This window comes from Mesoplodon bidens, assembly GCF_964165515.1.
Source record: "Mesoplodon bidens genome assembly, chromosome: 1".
Taxonomy (NCBI): Eukaryota; Metazoa; Chordata; class Mammalia; order Artiodactyla; family Ziphiidae; genus Mesoplodon; species Mesoplodon bidens.
In genome coordinates this window covers 31,261,490-31,283,064 of record NC_138176.1, presented here as the reverse complement: position 1 = coordinate 31,283,064, position 21,575 = coordinate 31,261,490, and the positions used below count along the sequence as shown (strand labels likewise).

General features: G+C 50.9%; 1 protein-coding gene across 2 annotated transcripts in view; it reads right to left on the bottom strand.

Annotated features, from left to right (window-relative positions):
* The window catches only part of CRTAC1 (cartilage acidic protein 1), a 136,711-nt gene extending 116,472 nt beyond the window's left edge, over positions 1 to 20,239 (bottom strand). For both annotated transcript variants that reach the window (XM_081243915.1, XM_081243916.1), the window contains exons 1-2: positions 20,068 to 20,239; positions 2,331 to 2,530 (exon numbers count right to left, since the gene is read on the bottom strand). In XM_081243915.1, coding sequence (XP_081100041.1) covers positions 2,331 to 2,530; positions 20,068 to 20,091 — 224 coding nt within the window. In that variant the 5' untranslated portion in view covers positions 20,092 to 20,239. The remainder of the gene's footprint in view (positions 1 to 2,330; positions 2,531 to 20,067) is intronic.
* Positions 20,240 to 21,575: the final 1,336 nt, after the last annotated feature.

Here is a 21,575-nt window from a genome sequence, read left to right as displayed (position 1 = left end):
TTGCTTCTAGAGGATAACTCCAAAGTGCTACAGGCCCCACAGGAAGCAGCAAGCTAGACAAGGTTTAGACATCTACTCTAAACTGCCTACGAATGATGGTCTAGCTTCTCTGCCATAGAAGACACAAAAGCAAATTTCTTGAGTTCCTTGGAAGAGAAAGAGAAAAAGACTTCACTGAAAAGGAAGATGAAATGAACGCCCAGCACTGGGAAAGCAAGAAGCTGGATGCTCAGGAGATGCAGTAACAATCCCCTGCACCTCAAAGGATGGGTGGGATGGAAATCTGAGCTTGCCACCCATCGTCCAAGATGAAAGGAGAACCTGCTCATCATAGTAACTTGTGGGGGCCCAGGAGGAGGGAAAGATAGGAAGGAGGGAAGTTGCCTCACTGTTCTCTGTCCTCTGTCAGCTCCCAGTGCCTACCAGAGGGAGGCTGGTGTCATCTGGTAGGAGGCAGGGCCAAGCAGAACATCTCAGAAGTGCATCACCGCCCCTTACTCAGAGACCCTGGCAGAGTGGCACAGGCTCCGGGAAGCAGGGTTTGGCCAGGAAGGCTTCTCTTGGACTCAGAGAGTGACTGGACAGTCACAGAACTGAACACAGACAAGCTGCTTGGCTCTGACCCTGCACAGGTCACCCCCGGCAATAAGGGGCATTACAACCATTCCTGTTTCCCCCTTTTCTATCACACTCTGCTCTTTAGTTTTCCTTCCGAAGTCCCAGAACAGTGCTGTCTAATTTAAATGTGGCTATATAATTATTAAAATGAAATAAAATTAAAAATTCAGTTCCTTGGTCACAGTAGCCACATTTCAAGTGCTCAATAGCCACACGTGACTAGTGGACACCATATTGGACAGAACCAAGATAGAACTTCTACATCATCATAGAAAGTTCTATTTGTCAGCACACTAATCTAGACTTCTAGGAGATCTAGAATCTAGGGACTTCTACTCTTCATGGTGTACAAGAAAAGAATAAATGAAAGAAGAAATGCAAATACAAAGTATCTTTTCTATACATCATCAGCACTAATCCTCACCACTGCCCTGTATGGTAGGCAGGGGTAGATTTCAACATGCCCATTTTACAGATGAGGAAAGTGGGGGCTGTGTAGTTAAGTAACTCGCACAAGGCTCACAACTATTGGATGACACAGGATTAAAACCAGGTTTTCCAATGCCAAAGTCAGTGGTTTCTACTGTTACATGCAACTGCTACAAATAATGTTACTTGCCATTTACTTTGTTCAGTGCTGCCATAAAAGCTCCAGCCTTCTAGAATGAGGTTGACAGGCCCCTGTAGTGTATTTATTGATCGGCTGATTTTTGAAGTGATAACTAAACTTTGTACAATGTAGTTTAGCAGCTCTATAGTTAGGGAGCCCCGGGGTTCAAATCCTGACTCATCCACTTACTATTTACTTGATAAAGGGCAAGTCACTCATCATCTCTGAATTGTAATTTCCTTTTCTTGTATATTTACTGCATAGTGTTGTCAGGAGGATTAAATAAGACAGTGCGTGGAAAGGCTTAGCACAGTGCGTGGCACATATTAGTGCTCCATAAATAAGGATTATCAATGGCGATTGGCAAAATTTACAATGCACTCACGTGCAACAGCGACTGAAGCTTCACAATAGGGAGGCATATTGCTATCTACATTTTTTGCAGATGATACATCTGAATCTCGGTTCATAAGGGGCTGACTCAAGGTCATGTAACTAGAAAGCTGTAGATCTAAGGCATGAACTCAAGCTATTCGGACTCCAAATCTTTTCTTGATACACAATGTTGCGTCTCAGGAGGGAAGGGACCAGGGGCGCCAAGGCATGGTTCAGAGGAAGTTTAACCATCCTTCTTCATCGCCAACCTCCCCCCTTCTCTGAAACAGGCAATTAATGTTTTCTTAGTCTTGTGTAAAATGCTGTGCAAAGGCAGCTTTGAGCATCCCCTTCTACCACAATTGTCACCCTTAAATCCCTCGTATATAGAGACTCTAGTGTCTCACTGGTAAGGAAGTAACACCTGCATAACTAAGGAGGCCAAAATATGAACAGAGTGCCTTGAAGCAGGGCATTCAAATCTTCTCCCTGGAAAGCCTGTGGATTAAGCACTTTTCTTCCAATCTGCCCTCCATCCCAACTCACTGCTACAGCAAAAAGGCAAGGACACAGCCTACCAGAACCCAGCTGAGTCCGGCCAAGACCCAAGTGCATGAGAATGTGTGTTGTTGCAAGCCCCTGGGCTTTTGGAGCTATTTGTTATCTGGCCCTATTACAGCAAAAGCTGACTAATATATCTGTCAAACCCAGGGTGGGAGGTACTTACCCTGCCACGACGATCTCAAAGTCCCCGTCGTGGTCCACATCAGTCACTGCCACTCCATAGTTGAGCTGGGTGGGGTTGCTGTCATAGTCAGGGGGCAGGACTGAGTTGGTCACTGCCGTGAACATGGGTTCAGCCCGCAGGGACCCCTCAGTCAGGGGCAGAAACCACAGCAGCAGCAGGAACAGAAACATCTGGAACATCTGAAACCAAAAGTTACAAATGTTAGGTGCAGCAATACCTTTCTTCCCTGTTCCTGGAGGGCTTGGCAACTCCTAGGCTGCCACTTTTCCACAAGACCTGTCCTGACTATGCTCTTTAAAACTGCAACCTGTCCCCATCATGTCAGGTCACCCTTATCCTGCTCTGCCTTTTCTTTTTCTACAGCACCTATCACTTTATAACATGCTGGATGACTTCCTCATTCATCATGTTTTGTTATTTAGTGTCTGTCTCCCTCAGCCAGAACATAAGCTCCACCAGGACAAGGCTCTCTGTTTTGTTCATGTATGCATACAAAGCCAAGGACAGTGTCTGGCACAAAAGGAGCACTCAGTACATATTTAGGAAGGAAGGAAGGAAGGAAGGAAGGAAAGGGAGGGAGGGAGGGAAGGAAGAAATGGTAGAGTATAAACACATGGGCATCTCCCATCCTCTGGGAGAAAGGCTGGGAGAATGAAGGAAGGAAGGAAGGAAGGAAGGAAGGAAGGAAGGAAGGAAGGAAGGAAGAAATGGTAGAGTATAAACACATGGGCATCTCCCATCCTCTGGAAGAAAGGCTGGGAGAATGAAGAAAACAACAGATCTCAGACAGTCCAGGGGTGGGTGAGACCCCCATGAGGGTCCATATCTAGAACAATAGTAGAGGCAGTAAAGGATTATCTTTCTGTGGGACCTACCCCAGAGGCAGCCTGGAGGGAATCTGTGACTTGGAAGGTTCCCCTGCCAAGGTCCCTCCCTAGGGCAGCTGGCCATTGCCTCCAGACCAGGAAGCAGTCAGATATGGAATGTATTCCAGCAGGATCTGGCGAGCGGCACATCATTCACTTGGAGAAATTAAACCACTGTGTGTGTGTTTTATTATAAATTAATTATGTATAATCCATTGTTTAATTCATTATTATATCTCTAACATAACTCAGGGCGTTGCCAAACAGCCTGGAGCTGCGGGAGCTGGTGGCAGGCACGCAGGAGACAGATGAGAGTGGCCAAGGAGGTGGAAGAACTCCATCCCTTCCTGACGTGAGCCAGGGAGACACTGAGAATGCTACAGATGGCACCACCCTGAGTTGCTGCCCGCAGGCTTAGAATCAGAACTGTGAGAGTGTTCCAAAGGCTCCCCTGGGACAAGTCCCACAAGGTCTGAACAGGCAGTCCCGCAGGCCAAGGCGGTGCCTTCCTGCCTACAGAGGGCGGCACACCTCTTCCTGATGGAACTTTTCCTGCTGGCTTGTCAGTGTGGCTGGCAGCCAAGAGCAAGGCTGAGTGAGGCTGATGTCTTAATGAAGAGAAGACCTGAAGACTGACTCCCCAGATGGAGACAGACATTCCTGCCAGCAAAGGAGCTTGCTCCAGTTCAGGACCCAGAGACCAATATGAAGGGCCCAGGCACTGTCTACGGAGCCAAACATGATTCAGAAGCCTCCCTAATGCCTCGCTGGGGGGGCTGGAGAGAGACACAGGGGCAGGGCTCTAACTGCAGGGCAGAAACTAACCTCAGCGAGCCTTCCTGGGAAGAAAGTTCTTGTAGCCTCTTTAGAGGGCACATGCTGGGTGTTGCACTATCAGAATGAGGTCAGTCCCAATTACAGAGATGTCTGAACACAACAGCAACATTTACTGGGCTGTCTAGTCACGAAAGGCAAACACATCACTCCGAGAGTTCTGCAACTTGGCAAGAAGTTTGGTTGGATAAAGGAAACTCATAATTGGATTAATGAGCAGCTGGGGTGGGGTGGGGGAATGAGAAGCTAAAGAGTATTTAACAACCAGGATAGCCATGCTGAAATGTAGCGTGGATCTGAAGGTCACAGGACTTTTCAAGGTATGAATTCTATTGTAGGGATGGCAGATGAGTTTCAACTTCACAGCCAAACTGACTGGCAGTGGCTTGAAAGAGTACTGTGATCAGCTTACAACATTTGCAATCAATGGACATGAAGGAAAAATTGGTATTGGGCATGCGTTCTAGAAGCTATTAAGTTCCTCCCAGGCACTACTACACTTGCAATTTGGGTCACTGCCACCGGGGAGGCAGGTCCTATTAGGGTAATATAAGCATCTGGTAGAAATTTTCTAACGAAGGCCACGAGGGGCAAGAACCATGATCCAGCCTCTTGATTCTTACCTTTGTTTGAAAAGTAGAACTTTTAATTAAAGGAGACATCTGAAAGAAATAGCTACTCTGTGTTATCCATTTCCAGATAAATAACCTAAAGCAAGATTAAATAGAAATAATACACCTGTGGGCTGAGCTCTGTTTTGCTCTGTTTTGCTCTGTTTTGCTTGGTGACCTTGAACAAGTCACAGCCTTGCTGGGTCCCAGCTTTATTCTCCAAAATGAGGGTCTGGGAGTAGATCTCTAAAGGTCCTTTCCGGCTCTAAAATTCTATGATGAATTAAAGGATTTCTTTTAGAAGCAGACCTTCGGCAGTTTTTCTTCCCAGCTTCTTCTATAAACTGCAGACCAACCTGTGTGGTTTTTCTTTCTGAGCAAATTAAACATATTTTGAGCAAAACAGCTATTCAGCAGAGCTCTGTAGCATTTCCCTTGCAGGGGCCAAGGCCAGACAGGAACCTGCCATCATCAGTGTGGAACCGAATGCACTAGGCACGAGCAGACCAGTGGACGGCCTCCCCAAGGGGGTGGGCTGAGAGTGGAGCAGGGAGAACAAGTCCTTTATATTTCATTCTTCTGACATGCCAAAGGCTCCCAGGGCTGCTCAGCACCAGTTGAAAGTTAGAGGGTCAGCTGAGGGCCTGCTGGGAAACAGTTGTGGTGGGAAACTTAGGAAAAGGCCTGGTAAATATCCACCCTCTAGCTCAGGGCTCAGATGAAGGAAATCACTGAAATGCCCCTCTACACTCTGGCTACTCAGTGGTCCCCAGACCAACAGCATCAGCATTAGCGAGTTTGTTAGAAATGCAGAATCTTGGGCGCCACCCCAGACCTAATAAATCAGAATGTGCATTTTAACACGATTTCAGGTGATCTGAATGTACGTTAACAATTGAGAAACATGCTCGACCTTAGCTGTACGTTGGAATCACTTGGGGAGCCTTAAAAAATACCGTTGTCTGAAAAAGATTTCTTGGATATGACACCAAAAGAACAGGCAACAGAAGAAAAAATAGATTAAATGGACTGCGTCAAAATTTAAAACTTTTGGGCATCACAGGACACTATCAATAGAGTGAAAAGGCAACCCGTGTAATGGGAGAAAATATTTGCAAATCATGTATCTGATAAGGGATTAATATCCAGAATATATAAAGAAGTCCTACAACTCAAAAACAACAACAAAACAATCCAATTCAAAACGGGTAAAGGACTTGAATAAACATTTCTCCAAAGAAGATATACAATTGGTCAATAAGTATATGAAAAGATGCTCAACATCACTAATCATTAGGGAAATGCAAATCAAACCCACAGTGAGATAATACTTCACACCCATTAGAATGGCTATAATAAAAAAACCAGGAAATAACAATTGTTGGTGAGGATGTGGAGAAATTGGGACCCTTATGCATTGCTGATGGGACTATAAAATGGTGCAGCTGCTGTGGAAAACTGCTGTGCAGCAGTTCCTCAAAAAATCCAAAAAACAATTACCATGTGATGCAGCAATTCCATTTCTGGGTATATACCCAGAAGAATTGAAAGAGGGGACTGGAACAGATATCTGTATACACAAGTTCGTAATTGCATTATTCACAGTGGCCACAAGCAACCCAAGTGTCCATCAATCCATATGTCCAAAGTGTGGCATGTACATACAATGGAATATGATATGCCTTAAAAAGGACGGAAATTCTGACACATGCTACAACATGGATGAACCTAGAAGACATTATGCTAAGTGAAATAAGCCAGTCATAAAAGACAAACACTGTATGATTCCACTTATACGAGGTACCTGGAGTAGTCAAATTCAAAGAGGCAGAAAGAAGAGTGGTGGTTACCAGGGGCTGGGGGGACAGGGGAATGGGGAGTTAGTGTTTAATGGTTATGGAGTTTCAGTTTGGGAAGATGAAAAGTTCTGGAGATGGATGGTGGTGATGTTTGCACAACAATGTGAATGTATTTAATATCACTGAACTATACACTTATAAATGGTCAAAATGGTAAGTTTTATGTTACGTATATTTTATCATAATAAAAAAATACTCATGCCTGGTCTCATCCCAAGATATTCTCACTCACTTGGCATAGGATGCAGCAGGGGCATCAGAATTTTAAAAGCTCCCTACATGATTCTAATATGTTGCAAAATTTGAGAATTTATGCCAGTGCTCCAGTGCTTCTCAAACTTTAATATGTACATGAATCACCTGGTGGTCTTGTTAAAATGCAGATTCTGATTCAGCTGATCTGCAGGAGAGCCCAAGATTATATATTTTGAACAAGCTCCCATGTGATTCTGACTGTCCTGGTCCATAAACTACATATTGAATAGCCAGAGTTAAGAAACCATACTATATACTACAGTGATTAGTTCAAGAAACTTCTCCTCTGCCTCTAGATCTAAGGGTCTGAAACCAATCCTAGGGCCATACAATCCTCTGGGCTGCAGGCTCGGTTGATCATTAGATACTCAAAGTACTAGCTATCTTCAGCTCAGTCAAATTACCACAATTGATAGGGACTGACAAAGAGGGATTCTGACTCTAATTTTTGCAAAGAATTGAGAAGAAGGAAAGGGCTGGAACTGGAGCGGGGGTCGGGTCTAGTAGACAAAAGATAGCTACCATTAATGGCCAGAGCCTAGAGAAGATGGGGTATGGGCAGGAATTTGCAAGCCAAGATAGAGATGCATGCCAGTGTGTTCCCCCAAACCATCGTGGGGCCGAGTACTAGGAGGCACTCAATTAACATTTGTTAAATGGATGAAGGAATAAGTCCAAATGATAATGTGAATCAGCAGAAATTGCTTGAAACTTGTCATACAGTTATCTTAAAACTGTTCTTTCGGTCTTCCCTGGTGGCGCAGTGGCTGAGAGTCCGCCTGCCGATGCGGGGGATACGGGTTCGTGCCCCGGTCCGGGAAGATCCCACATGCCGCGGAGCGGCTGGGCCCGTGAGCCATGGCCGCTGAGCCTGCGCGTCCGGAGCCTGTGCTCCGCAACGGGAGAGGCCACAACAGTGAGAGGCCCGCGTGCCGCAAGAAAAAAACCCTGTTCTTTCCCGAAAGCAATGCTTCTTAAACTGTAACGTGCTTATCAATCACCTGAGGGTCTTGGTAAAATGCAGATTCTGATTTGGTAGGTCTGGGGTGGGGCCTGAGATTCTGCATTCTAACAAGTTTTCGAGGGATGCCGAGGCTGCTGGTCCGCAGACTTCACTTGTAGTAGCAAGGCTCTAGACCAGTGATTCTAAACCCTAGCTGTCCAATCGAATCACCTGGGGAGTTTTTAGAGCTATGCTGCTGCCCAGATCTTTCACCCCAGTTTCTGATTTAACTGGTCTGGGGTGGGGTTTGGGTGTATTTTTAGAAGCTCCTCTGATGCTGTTAATGGGCAGCCTGGGCTGAGAACCACTGCCCCAGACTCATAGTCCCCAGTTGGGAGTGTAAGCTACAATCTGATTTGAAGTGAAAAATGTTTCTGCTACCAGAATTCATCACCAGCTTGTTGAGGTCTATCAAGAAAATCTATTTAGCCAGAGAGTATCATAGGAAGAGGCAGGATATGGAGTTTGGGGAAGAAAGCAGAGCAGGATGGTACTGCCTGAAGCAGAAGGACAGCAGGTGCTGGAGTGACCTCACATTTTACACAGTTGGCTCAGAAACCTGTCAAACCACTGTGAACATCTCAATCTTTGGGGAGAATGTGGAGAAAAGCTAAAAATAGAATTTTTAAAAGTATGTTGAACTGAACTTTTTTGTTTTCTTGAATGCTGTGTAACAAGCACCTACTAGCTATGTACAGGTAGGAGTGGCGTTAAGTAGTAAGTAAGTAGTGTAAGTGCAATGGGAAGACATCTGGGGCAGTGCGGCCCGGGGGAGGTGAGGATAAATATCAGTGGCAGAGCTTGGCCAGAGGGTGCAGGACCGGAACACCTGGGCTGCTCCTGCAGGGGAAGGGAGAGGAGGGGGCAAAGAGGGGTCTTAACAAGGGCGAGAGGTGGTCGGGCTTGTGTTTCAGGCAGTGGGAAGAATTGCTTTGTAATAATTTCTTAAAAGTATTCTACAAGCTAACGCCTTGAACAATCCTCAGTTGGATCGAGAGAAAGATAAATAAATAAACAAACCAAAGCCCAGAGTCGGGGACCTGGATTTGGACCTCAACTCCACCAGAAACTAGCAGGTGACCTTGAGCATGTTCCTTAATCTTTCTGATCTCCAGTGTCCTCATCGGTAACCTGAGAATCCTATGACATGTCAAGGTTTCCAGGGTTAAGTGAGCTAGTGAACGCCTCTCAGGGGCCAGGCTCGCTGCTTATTTCCTTTCCTTTCACACAGATAGCTGTGAGCCTAGACAGTCTTTAGACGCTGGCTGTGGGTCACATGCAGCCAAACTCAGTTTTCTGCGGCCTCGGGACTTTCCTGAATTGGGTCTGAAAACTGGTAACCAAGCAACCTAGATCTCTGATGTAGGGTCAGGCAGCTGTGGCTTCCAGGGCAATTTTTAGGGCAAGCAGTTCTTTAGCAATTATCGCAAGAGCCAAGGACACCGCCCTGAGCTACCACAAAAGCAAGAGCCCTGAATGCTTCAGATGTTGGGAACCAGCAGGGAGCACAGACTCTTTCCAGAAGCTGTAGGAGGGCAGAGGCTTGAGGAAGAGAGGCGGCCACAGAAGCATTCCGCCCTGCATGGGCTGGGCCACCGGACCTACACAGAGGAGCGCCTGGGACTAAGGCATCGTTGGAGGAGAGCTAGGGGAGCTTAACTGACCCACAGTGACACTCCCTGTGGACCTCCAATGAGCCTGGGGCTGTGCTCGGTGCTGGGGTCACAGGGAGAAAGCTAGTCAACATTTGCAGTACAAGGTGAGGGGTGCTGTGGAGGAGGCGCACAAAGGTATCTAAACTAGCCAGGTGGAGGGGGAAAAGGAGAATGTTTTGTGGAGGTAGGATGGTGTAGCTGAGCGGTAAAGGATGCTAAGAAGTTAGCTGGATAAGGAAAGTGAGGAGGAGAAGAGAAGGAAGACAGCAGACTCCACAAAGGTCTGGCGAACCAGATGCCATCCCAACCTGCCCTCCTAGCACTGCCTATTTAAAGGTCCCGCACAGGGTATTAAGTTAGAGGGAGCACTCATTTTTCCCTCCTCAGGTTTCCATCCAGAGGACCTTCCATTGGATGAGAGCGCTGGTTCTCAACCAGGGGTGATTTGCATCCCTTGCCCTCAACAGCTGGCAATGTCTGGAGGCATTTTGGGTTGTCCCACCAGGGAAGGGGGGTGCCACTGGCATCTAGTGGGTAGAGGCCAGGGATGCTGCCAAAACATCCTACAATGCAGGGGACAGCCCTCTACAACAAAGAATTATCCAGCCCAAAATGTCAGTAGTGCTGAGACTGAGAACCCCTGGACTAGTGCATCATTCCTGGCTCCCCTCCTTTCCCCACTCCCTCCTCCCAAGGGCCGGAGCAGGGACTCACCAGATGGGTCAGTTTGGAAAAACTGGGCACGGACCTGCCTCCCTGCAGAGGCCACTCTCTGCCATGTGCTGAGCTTGGCCAGGCAGGCTCAGGCCTGCCCCCACCCACAGGGAGGGCTGCAGTGGGGATGCAGGTACATCAGCAAGCTCCATAAATCCCACTTTGAAGCCTGGCCTTCCAAACAGCTGTATCTGTAATGATGGTAGCGTTTTAATCTCCATCTGTCTGAGCCCTGCCTCTCTCTTCCCCTCCCCTGTCCCTCCCCACCTTTCTTTCCCTTCATTGGTCCTGAACCTGAACAAGGAAGTGGGATGCTGTTCATTGGACCCTTTCAAACCCCAACACTCAAACTGGAGATCTGGAGTCATATTTGGTTCTTGCTTCTCCCTTATTCTTCACAACTGCTGGATCACCGAGTCAATCCACTTCATGAATCTCTCTCGAAGCTGCCCACTCTTTCTATCCCCACTGCTGGGGATTTGCCCCCTTTATCCTTCAACTGAACAGCAGTAATACTTGTTAACTGCTCCCCCTTTCTTCTCATCTCTCCCTACTTCCACATCAGAGCTCCCTTTCTAAATCTCGGAGCTGATCACGTCACTCTTCAACCTAATTCATGGGACCCTGTACACAAGGCAAATGGAAATTTGTTTTTAATTGCAACTTCATATAACAAGTACTATATGAGGAATGGGTAGTAATAACAACACTTGCGTACCACCGACTATGTGCCAGGCACTACTCCAACCCTTTACATGGATGATCTCATTTAATCCTCATCGTAACCTTGTGAGGTAGGTACCACTTTTGTCCCCATTTTACAGATGAGGAAATGAAGGCACAGAGAGGTTGAGTAACTTGCTCAAGGTGTCACACACCTAGTACGTGGTAGAGCCAGGATTCGTGTCTAAGCCATTTGGCTCCAGAAATGGTGTCCTTGGACACTACACTAAACAGTGTCTTTCACTACACCAGGCTTGTCTTAAAGGAAGTAAGATGGGAGCACAATGGAAGGAGCAAGCATCTCTGCCTGGGGGTGCTGGGGAAGGCCTAAGAGGCGGTGATGACCTGGCCAGCGGGACAAGGTGGAGAAAGCATCCCAGGCTGAGGAGCCAGCACATGCATGGTGGCTGAGCAGGTTCATTCAGCCCCAGGAGGCTCAGAGTGGCTAGGACAGGATGGATGGTGGGACAGGGCGTGGCTAGGAGGTTAGAAGAGGCTGTGGAGGCCTGATGCACAACACAAGCCAGAAGGGTGAGGGATGACTTGGCTGGAGGGATGTGATGGAGAGAACACTGCAGCAGCGGGGTGTGGAGGAGGCCGTGGGAGCATGGGCCTGGAAACAGAGAGGCCAGCTAGGAAGCAAATACTGTGGCCCCAAATGGAGGGAAAGCTGGGGGCTGCCATTCAGTCATTCACTCAGTGATTCATTCGCTGGTCTTATGCACCTCTGCCAGGCACTGTCTGGGCATTGGGAAAACAGCTGAGAACAAAATGAAGTCTTTGCCCCCGTGGAGCGTATATTCTAATGCCTCAGTCATCGGCGTTTCTCCACCCCGTTCCCCGTCCCCGTCTTCTGCATTGCCAGCCTGGAAGACAAACACCAGACCTTCTGTACCTCCCCACCCCCCGGGGCCACCATGTCCTATGCATCTTCCCCAGCACTGTGAAAGTATAAGGCTTCCTCTTCCTTCCCGCTACCTGGAGAGAACTCCAGATGCTGCCTGCGGCTGCACTTATAGAAAAGAGGCTTGGTCCTGCTCCAGAACAGGCAGATGAAAACGCAGGGGACCCAGGCTGGGAAATGCCGCAGAGACCCGCAGGCCAGTGAAATGGTGTTTCTGAAAATGAGAGGACAAATGGAGTCTCCCAGCCTCACACACAAGGCAGCGCAGGTCCTTAATGAGTATTATTAACTGCTCAGACTTCCGGGTCTGTAAAATGGGAAATGAAATGAGATAACGCATGCCCAGTGCCTGGCAAAGTCCATACGTGGTAGGTAATGGCGACGACAGTGATGCTATTACTACCGCATAAATGTTTTTCGAATGAACGAATGCATCTCAGGAGATGGAGTCCAGGCCCACCAGGTGCTCCCTGTCCAGAAGTAGCGGCCAAATGTCGAATGGAACTCACGGGACTGTCAGACACTGAGGCATAGGCTGGCTTCTGTTACTAATTTGTCTAGGGACCCTGGTGGAGTTCTTTGACATTTTAAACACTGCCTTCCAAATGCAAAACCCCTCAGTTTATAGCCATATACACATCCATTTTTCAAGCATTTTGCAGATGCTAAGGGCCAGGTTAGAAACGATGTCTGAGGCATGGCTTCTGACCTCAAGGAGCTGAAGGCATTCCGAGTGGCAACAGGTACAAAGTGCAGACGTAGCCCGTAGGAGGGAGGGATTAAGTATCGAGGTGTGTAGGGGGTGGGAAGGGCAGGCAGGAAAGGCCCCCTGGAGACAGGGAATCTGGATTCCAGTGGGAGCTACATTCCAGGTGGATTTGACTCAGCTCGGTGTAGGTGGCAATGCCTTTGGAATGCAGTGTCTGGGGTGCCGAGTGGAGGGTGCGGGAGAAGGCGGAGACAGTCTTGCGTGGAGGCAGCAGCTGGGGCCTGTAGAGCCCGCCTGGCGCATCTGGGAAGGAGCCTGGAGTCACCGGGTGAGGGAGGTTTGAAGTCGGGTAGAGATCCGATTAGATTTGGGGCAGCAGTGTGCAGGACGGCTAGACTGGCTGCTTTCCAAAAAGTGAGTGAGAGTATCACAGAGGGGACTTGCACGTCCTGGAGCTGGGGGTAGCTGACGGTGTGGTACCGGATGACCTCCAAAGTTCTTTTCCAAGCCTAAGTGTCTATGGGTCAGGTTTTTTTCCTAAATCATTTAAAATGCATTAGTGCACCTTGCTATTTAAAAGCATTCTCCTGGGAATCTTTCCGTGAAGCAATGATTCACTCTCCAGTCTGTCTTTGGTGGAAATCCAAATGATCATCTCTTCTATCAGCTTACAGCTACCAAGATAGACCTGCGCTGAGCTTCCTTGTAGCAGCCTGGTGGAGGATGGGGGGAGTGAGCACCCGCAAGAAGTGAAGGGGAGGAGAAACTCAGCCCTGCTCCAGGCTTAGAGCTGGTACCATCTCACAAGTGGGCCCTGTGTGGGCTCCTCAGACCCTGCTTGATCGGTGGGACCTTTGGAGGTTTACAGAGCCCTGGGGCCGAGCGCCAGCTCTGGGAAGAAGGAGCCAGAAGGAAAGCTGGCCTTATGGACCCAGGCCTGTCTGGAGATCCACTTTAATACCAAGGGCCACAACTGCCCCAGACTGGCCGCCTACGTTCACACGTTCATTTGTTCACCCACCGAGCACCTGTGGAGCCCCTCCATATGCCAAGCGCTGTGCAAGGCACTGGGTTTACAGCTGAGAACAAAAGACACATGTCTCCACCCCCACTGCTTGCAAGGCAGCATTTCTCCTTCTTGGGAACTCTTCTTTCCCCACCTGCAAAAGGCTCTTTGGATATACATAGCTTCTCGGATGACTGGTGCATGATTGCGATTCCAAGAAAGAGTCTGTTCTTAGAGACTAGGGCGAAAGGGAACGTGACATCACTAAGGCAAGGCGACAGAAAGGGCCCGTGTGCTCACCAACCCTGACTACAGGGACTGACCTCCAGATGCTGGGCTGCCCTGGACATGCAAGATGCTCCCCACCTTCACGACAGGAACTGGGTGAGATTTGTGAGTGAGCTTGCCCCACCCCGACCCCCCCAATTTGGGCAGGGAGGGGTGGAGCCCTGGTCCTCTAAGGACAGCCTCCAGGAACTTCCCACCTCCAGTCCTGAGGGCAAGGGCAGGGCGGGGCCTTCTGTGAGAAACACCAGCCGAGGCTGCTCCCATGACCCCCATGACCCCTGCAAGGCTCCTCTGCCTGTCCAGGTGGGGAACAGGGGTTCCCTGGCATGCTGCTGGTCCCGAAGGAGGGCAGGGACGAAGGAAATCCGGAGGAGGGGGTGACTCTCAAGGTAGGTGGAGTGGCTGTTAGGGAGGGAAGCAGTCCCCACGGTCCCTTCCCCAGTCAACAGGACCCCTTAGCTCCACAGTGATTCCCGTGACCTTGTCACTGTACTTGTTGGGTGCAAACAAGGATAAGAGTAACTGGAAACCACAGGAAGGGTCACTTTACACTCTCGGCACACACGATTCCTTTGTGGCTAATTCGAGTAATATGTCAAAATGTCCCTTGGAAGAGACCTTTAAGAATATGTCTTTTAAGTAAACAAGGTTTTCCTAATTAATGACACGCCTGCCCACCCCTCCTTCAAGACCCTTGCAGAACTTCGCTGGGCCAAGAGGGCTGAGCAGGAAAGGGTGGTGAAGTCGTGGAGGGAGTGGGGACAAATCCAGCCGCTTGTCAGTTGGGGAGCTATCAGTTTCTCTGCCGGATGTTGATCAGATTTCCTGGGCTGGAACCAACTCACAGGGCCCGGGTACTGGAATTTTTCCAAGAAGCAAACGCTTTGCTTCTTACGAAGTCAACATGATTTCTTTCAAGGAAAATTTTTATCCTTTCTTTTTTTTAAGTGTCTAGGGTTTTTGAAGGGCAAATCTTTGGACTTTTCTCTAAAGACAGTGATTATGATATAATTATCATTCGCTAAGATCACCCCCGATCCCACACGCACTCACAGAGAGGCCTGGGGGTAGGGGAATGATGTGCCCAAACTTGTACCATGAGTCAGTGGCATAGCCAGAAATAGAACTTTCCAAACTCCCGAATTCCTAATCATAGCAATATTAATAATAGTCTCTTTATAATTTTCTAAGTGTTTTCACAGCTCACATTGAATCTTTACCACAACTTTGTGGAGAGTCTGGGTAAGTCATTCTCAGGAGACAGCAGATCTGAGGTCCAGACCAGCTTTGCCACTTGTTTGCTGTGTGACCCTGGCTGGTCTCTTCACCTCTCTGGATCTCAGGGTTCTCAGCTATGAAGTGGGAGCATTGGGTGAAAATACTTCTAAAATCCCTCCCACCCCTAACATGCTGTGATTCCATGATGTGATGCTCTGGTCCAGGGTTTCTCCACCTTGGCACTAGTCACTTCTTGGGCCAGACAGTTCTTTACTGGAGGGCTGTCCTGTGCACTGTAGGATGGTTAATGTCATCCCTGGCCTCTACCCACTAGATGCCAAAAGCACTCCCTGCCCCAGTTGTCACAATCAAAAATGTCTACACACATTGTCAAATAGGCAAAGTAATCCCTCCATTCACTGCCCAAGGACTTCAATAAGGTCAAGATCATGTGGTTCAGTGGAGAAAGGTCTTCCTGCCCCCGCCTCTTCCCCAACCCCTGCACACTTTTCCACACACTTTTCAAACACAACCTCCCAGTTCTTTGCTACCTCTCATTTCTTAAATGCCCTCCGTGGTCCAGTGTGTGTTTGGTGTGATAATGAACCAATTGATTTTATACTCTCTTTTAAGGAGAGTTCACAGGTTTATGTCCCCTAAGCAACCAGCCAGGCTCCTCAGAAATCCCTCGCAGAACCCTGGATGGCCTGGAAGCCTGTATCTGCAGCCCGCAGGAGGCTCGGTGAGCATGGATTTGTCAGCACTCTTAAATCACTGGGCTCTGAGAAAGCCTTCTCCCAGCACAAAGATCCTTCTTTAGGAATCAATAGCTCAAGGCCTTCTATCACACTCAGAATTATCCTGGGACCTGTAAAATTTCTTTTCCCCAAGCACGGCAGAAGCCCGAAATGAAAACCCCAACATGGGGGAGGGAAGAGGGCAAGGGGGGAGTCCTGCCAAGGAGGCCTTGTCCGCAGCCCAGATGTTGCTATGAGCAGAGGCTGATGTGCAAACCTGGACACTCGGTCTCATTCACCGGGAAAAGGAAGACCCGGTGTGGTTCCCAGGGGTCCCGCAATAATATCCTCTCCCAGCTGAATACCTCTTTACATCTCACCAAGGGCAGAGGCATGTTAACGACTATCTTCCTTGATTTTCACTATCCTACACTCATCACAGGTTGCCAGCCTCATCATTTTGCAGAGGAGGAAACTGAGGCATGCAAAGGCTAAGCGGTTTGTCCAAGGCGCCTGAGCAGGAAGTGAGGAGCCGGATTCTAAGCCTGAATCATTTCCACTACTGAGCTGCCTTCCCAGCGAGAGTAAGGTTAAGGGTCAACCATCTGGTGGGGTTCGTGAAAGAGGCAACTTCTTGTTTCCTCAGTGTCTAATGCCACTCCCCCATTCAAACAAAAACACAGAGGTGCTGTGCTATAGCTGTATTTTATGTAAGTATATTCCTCTGGCCTTATCCGGAACCAAACCATGCCTTGGGAATGCTGGCACAACTCTTCAGCTAGAGCTGGAAGCAGGCGCAGATCCCAAGCACAGCCTCTCAGAAACCCTGCTTTCAAGGAGGGGGCTGTGGCTCTCTGGTGTTCCACATTATCCTACCACCTCCCTCCTCTACCTGAAGAAAAAGACCCAACTTGTCGGTGAGCCTGAAGGAGATGAGGAAACTCAAGCACCTTCCCTGGCAACAAGCATCCCTTGGGTGAGCCTTAGGGACAGAAGAGGATCCGCCTCTTGGAATTTTGGCTCCGCAGAACTGGTCCCTCCTGAGGGTTGCTGGCAAGTCTGCAGAGGCTCTGGGGGGCTCTATGCAGAGTGCAAAGGAGCAGGGTGGGGAGAGGACACAGAGGGGCAGCCCACAGGCCACTCAGCAAACCTCCTTCCCAGGGCCTGGCTCAGATGTCAACAGCCAGCCTCACAGAACAGAAAAAGGGCAATGGAAATGGTAGCATCTTCCAGGTCACCCAAGAAGCCCTAATATGAGGACTTTGCAAAAATAGAACATCCTAGAACTCTGACCTTGAGCTGGGAGCAGCAAGGATGGGGAAATGGGCAAATACTGATGGGAAACTCTCCACTTCACCCAGGATCTGAGCACTGGAGGCCCCATAGGCAGTGGTGTGACTTCAGGTCAGAGACACCTCACTCTAGCATGCCTGAGCAGAAGGAAGGAAGAGCTCCAGGCTTGGGTTCCAAGACCACCGCAAGGGGCTGGGCATTTCTGATTCCTACGTGCGTGGACAGAAACCAGGAGTCGCATTGCTTTTGCCTACAAGACCACTTGAAATAACAAGACAGGATAATGGAGGAAGGGGAAAGAATAATTAGGAATTTCGGTTACCTGTATATGTACATTATGAGAACTTTATCTGCTCCCCATCTCCTCAGTCTGAATAACAGACTCAAAGGAAATTTCCCCCAGTTTACTAGATTTATTAATTTACTGATGTCTGATCAGTCAGCAATTATGAACACTTACTGTGCAGTGAACACTTACTGTGCAGAGAACACACGTCCATCTCCATAGTAAAGAGGAAGCAGGTCATGGGAGCGGAAAGAGCTCTAAGTAGAGGACTGGAAATCCTAGGACCCAGTCCTGTCTCTTCCACCAAATAGCCATGTGACCTTGGGCAAGATACTTGCCTTAAGTGGGTTTCAGTTTTCTCATCTGTAAATTAAGTGTGCATGTGGGACGGCGTTGGAGTAGGTGCTCTTCAAGGTTCCTTTCTTCTAGCTCTAATGTTCTTGGGCTCTAGGAGTCCTAAACAAGTTCAAAGAACACACCAGCACCAAACACAAAGGATGATCTCAGAGAGCAGGTGGGGCTAGGTACCAGCTCTGTTTCCTTGGAATGCTGTACATTTATCTGTCTCATTGCACCTGAGACCACCGACCACCTGAAGTCCAGGAAGTACGTGGTAGAAGGGCTCCAATCATGAAGGTGCCGGTTAAAGGCTATAGCCTGAACCTGCTTAAAGCATTAAGTTACTAGGACCAATGAAGGGCAAGAAGTGAAAAGTCAGTGGTCCTGAGCTGGGTGCCTTTGGCGCCCCCTACTGGGCACCAAAGAACCTGCTGGGCAGCTTCCATTGCCTCAGCAGGCAGCAAGTAAGATTGAGAACAGGAGTCACAGCTGTTTAATAGGACTACCTTCCTGGTCTGTAGTCCGCTCTCTATAAGAGTATGTTTCACTCCCCAGAATTACACAGACCATTGGTCCACACATTCAGAGGGCACTACGGTGCTGCTATAGCACCTCTTAACCAAACATCAAGGTGCAGAGTAATAAACATCAGGGTTCAGAACACCAGGTGCCGCCCAGATGGAGAGAAGAGAAGAAAGCAACAAGCAGGTATTTCGCTGTACAAATCCCCAGTGGAGAGAAGGTCTTGGGAAATGCAGCAGAAAAATGTTGACTGCAGGTAGAGGACGGAGCTGGGTTTGGGGGTATGAAGTGAGAACCCCACTAAAAGATCTACAGGCTGACGCAGCTGCCCTAGGAGTTCAAAACACTCATCGGTGTTCAGGGATGAGGTACAGGATACAGCCCCAACTGAGCAGCCCCCTTTTGACCTTCTCCAGAGACCATAAGTACCAACTGTAAACCAGGATATTCTAACTGTGGTCCACTATGCCAGCATCAAGACCTTAAACTCCCTTCATTGTCTCTTAAATGGACTTTAGGACCTGCTGCCAGAAACATGTTCTTAATCAAGTCAGACTGAGAAGAAAAAGCTTCCTCAAGGGCCATATTGGAAGAACCGCCATATTCCCACTTTCCATTCTCCATCTCCCCTTCCTCATGGCTGAGAATGAGGTACAGGGTGGCTCTGAATTCGCTCTAATTCAGTCTTGGGTAGCTGCAGCCTCAAGTCATCAGGGTCAAAAAATCTCCCACCAACAGCGTTTCTCTTCCCACAAGAGTTCTCCCCTGATTCAAGCAGCACTACAGAGTTGTCCCTTATCCCTGGAACCTTCTTGCCTTCTTTTCCACCTGGCTTCACTTGGCAAGTCCTGTACCCATCCCAGAAGACACCTCAAGTGTGACTCAAGAATATGTCTTGCCTGGAGAGCTGAAGCACCTCCTGGGACACACAGAAGCCACACTAGGTGCACACCCTACCACCACCAGCGGCAATATTCATTAGTCATTCCCCGAGGAAGGAAAGTGACCCCCCTCCCCAACCCCAGAAACACTTCCCGGCCACTCTGGGAGGCTCCTATCCAGGCTGGGATGACTCTGGTTTCTTGAGTTGGTTTCTGCAGAAACAGGACTAACCAGGACTTCCAACTACTGTACTGCAAAGAAGTGCGCTGCATTGCTGGGCATGCCCCCAAGCTCGGCCTCCTGCCCCATCAAAGCCTCCATGTGTCCCCACTGGGCTGAGGAGGATCCCTGGTCCCCCTGGAATGCCTGAAGCTGGCTTGCCTGAGATAGGCTGAAAGCAAGCGGACCACACCTCGGTCCAGCAAAGGCAGCCGGCAGCTACGCCGCGCGCTGGGCTGGCTCCCCGAGCTCTCTGCCACCCAGCGCTGTGCCCGGGAGCTCGGCTTTCCCGGGGAAGAAGAGCTAGCTTCCCCCAGGGCTCCTCCCCATCTTGGAAGCCTAGGCACCCGGCCGAGGCCAGTAGCTTCCCAGGCCCGGAGCTGCGCCTGGTTCGCTGGGTGACTCCCCAGTACCCCAGGCACATCCCTCCTCACCTGCTCCGCCCCCTCCCAGCCCCGGTGCCCTCTCCCCAAACAGCTGACCTCCAGGACGCCCCCGACACCTTCTCTGCAGCTATGAGGGCTATCGCCCCCGCACCTCCGCTCCCACCTCTCCTCCACCTCCGGCCCCGCACCCGCCTCTACCCCAGCCCGCGGGAGGCTCTGCGCGCCAGTCGAGTCCTGCGCCTCTTGGCAAGTTGGAAGCCAAGCCGCCACCGCCTTAGCGGTCTCCGCCTTCCCCGATTCCCGGGCGGCACCCCCGCCACCCGGGCGGGCGGATCGGGGTGGGCCGCAAAGGGCGGGAGAAACTTTCTCTGCCTGAGTGGGTGGGGGGCACCGAAGCGGGTACTCACGCCGGCGTCCGCGCTCGGAGCCATCCTCGGGCTCTCTCAGCCCCACCGCCTGGGGGCGTCGGAGAGCGGGAGCTCGCTGCCCCCTCTGCCGCCGCCGCTGCCTTCCAGCTCCCAGCCCCGGTCCCGGGCTGGCCTAGAGCCTCCCGCCCCGACGCCGCTCGCTCGCTCGCTTTATACAACTCCACTCGAGCGCGCCCGGGCTTATGTAAAGGCTGGCGGAGACCCGCAGCCAATGGCGCCGCAGCTGGAGCTGAAGGCCCGGGGGTGGGGGGCGCCCGCGTGGCCAATCGCGGCCCGGGGAGCCCGGGGAGCCGGGTGGGGGGAGGGGCGCCTCTCCTCGCTGATTTAGAGCCGGGATTGCGGTGGCAGCCGCCGGCAGCCCGGCCGGCCGGGCGCGACGCGTCGGGCTCTGGGGTGGGCGGCGGCGAGGGCGGGTGCCCCCTGCACCCCTCCGCTGCGTCGCGTAACCTTCAGGAGGCAGTGGGACCTGGCGAGGGGGGCGAGGGCGTCTGGCTGGTCGCTGGGGGCCCGGGGCTGGCGGGAAGCAGGGGTCCCCAGGGAGGGAGCGCCGGGAAGGAAGGCGGGGGTGGGGCGGCGGCGAGCCCCAGGGCCCCGCGGTCACCCCTGCGCGCAGGGCCGAGAGTGGCGGCTGGGACAGCGGCGTGCCTTCCCGTTTCCCCAGATAGCGATCTGGCGTCGCCGGGCCGGGCCGGAGCGGCCGCTCGAGCCGCGCTGATGGCGAGATTTCGCGCTGCGGAGCGAGCGCTGAGCCGATCTTTATCCGGTCAGGGGACGTGTCCGAGCGCCTCCCGGGGACTGCTCAGTATGGAGAGCGGAGCTTCGCTACGGCCCCAGAGGGCGGGGAGCGGGCGAGCACAGCTCGGAGATGAGGCGCGGCGGCGGAGGCGGTCGCGGGCAGCGTCTCTCCCTCCCGCCCGGTCCCCCGCCCGCCCGCCGGCGCTGCGGGCGGTGCCCCCACCCCAGCCCTCCTAGCCCCTGACCAGACAGGGCCGAGGCTGAGCCCGGCCCACCCACTCTGGTCCGGTGCGTCCATCCAGCCTCCCTCACCGCTTTGCTCACAGGTACTGCTTCCCCCCTCCTCGAACCCCAGCCCCCTGCGGTGGGCGGGACGGTCTCAGCCTCTCAGGACAGGGTGCAGCGGGGGGCTAAGCTTGGGAAGAAAGCCCTTGGTCAGCAGTGCCCAAAGTACCCGTGTGCGGGGCAGGAAACCGGCCTAGGTCGATAACACTCTCAAGTCAGGTCCCTTATTTTGCTCCTAGAATAGGGCCTGGCACCTAGTAGGCGCTCAGTAAGGATTTACTGAATGAACCTTGAACTGAATAAGGACTTTGGGTTTCTGAGAGCTGGGGCACTGGGCTTGGGAAGAGAAAGACCTGGGAATAAGCCATCAGAGAGGGAGGGAGCTAGGACTGTTTTCTCATCTATTGATGCCTTTATGACCACCACCCTAACGTCTGGGCACTTGACTCCAAATGTGCTCTTTCGTG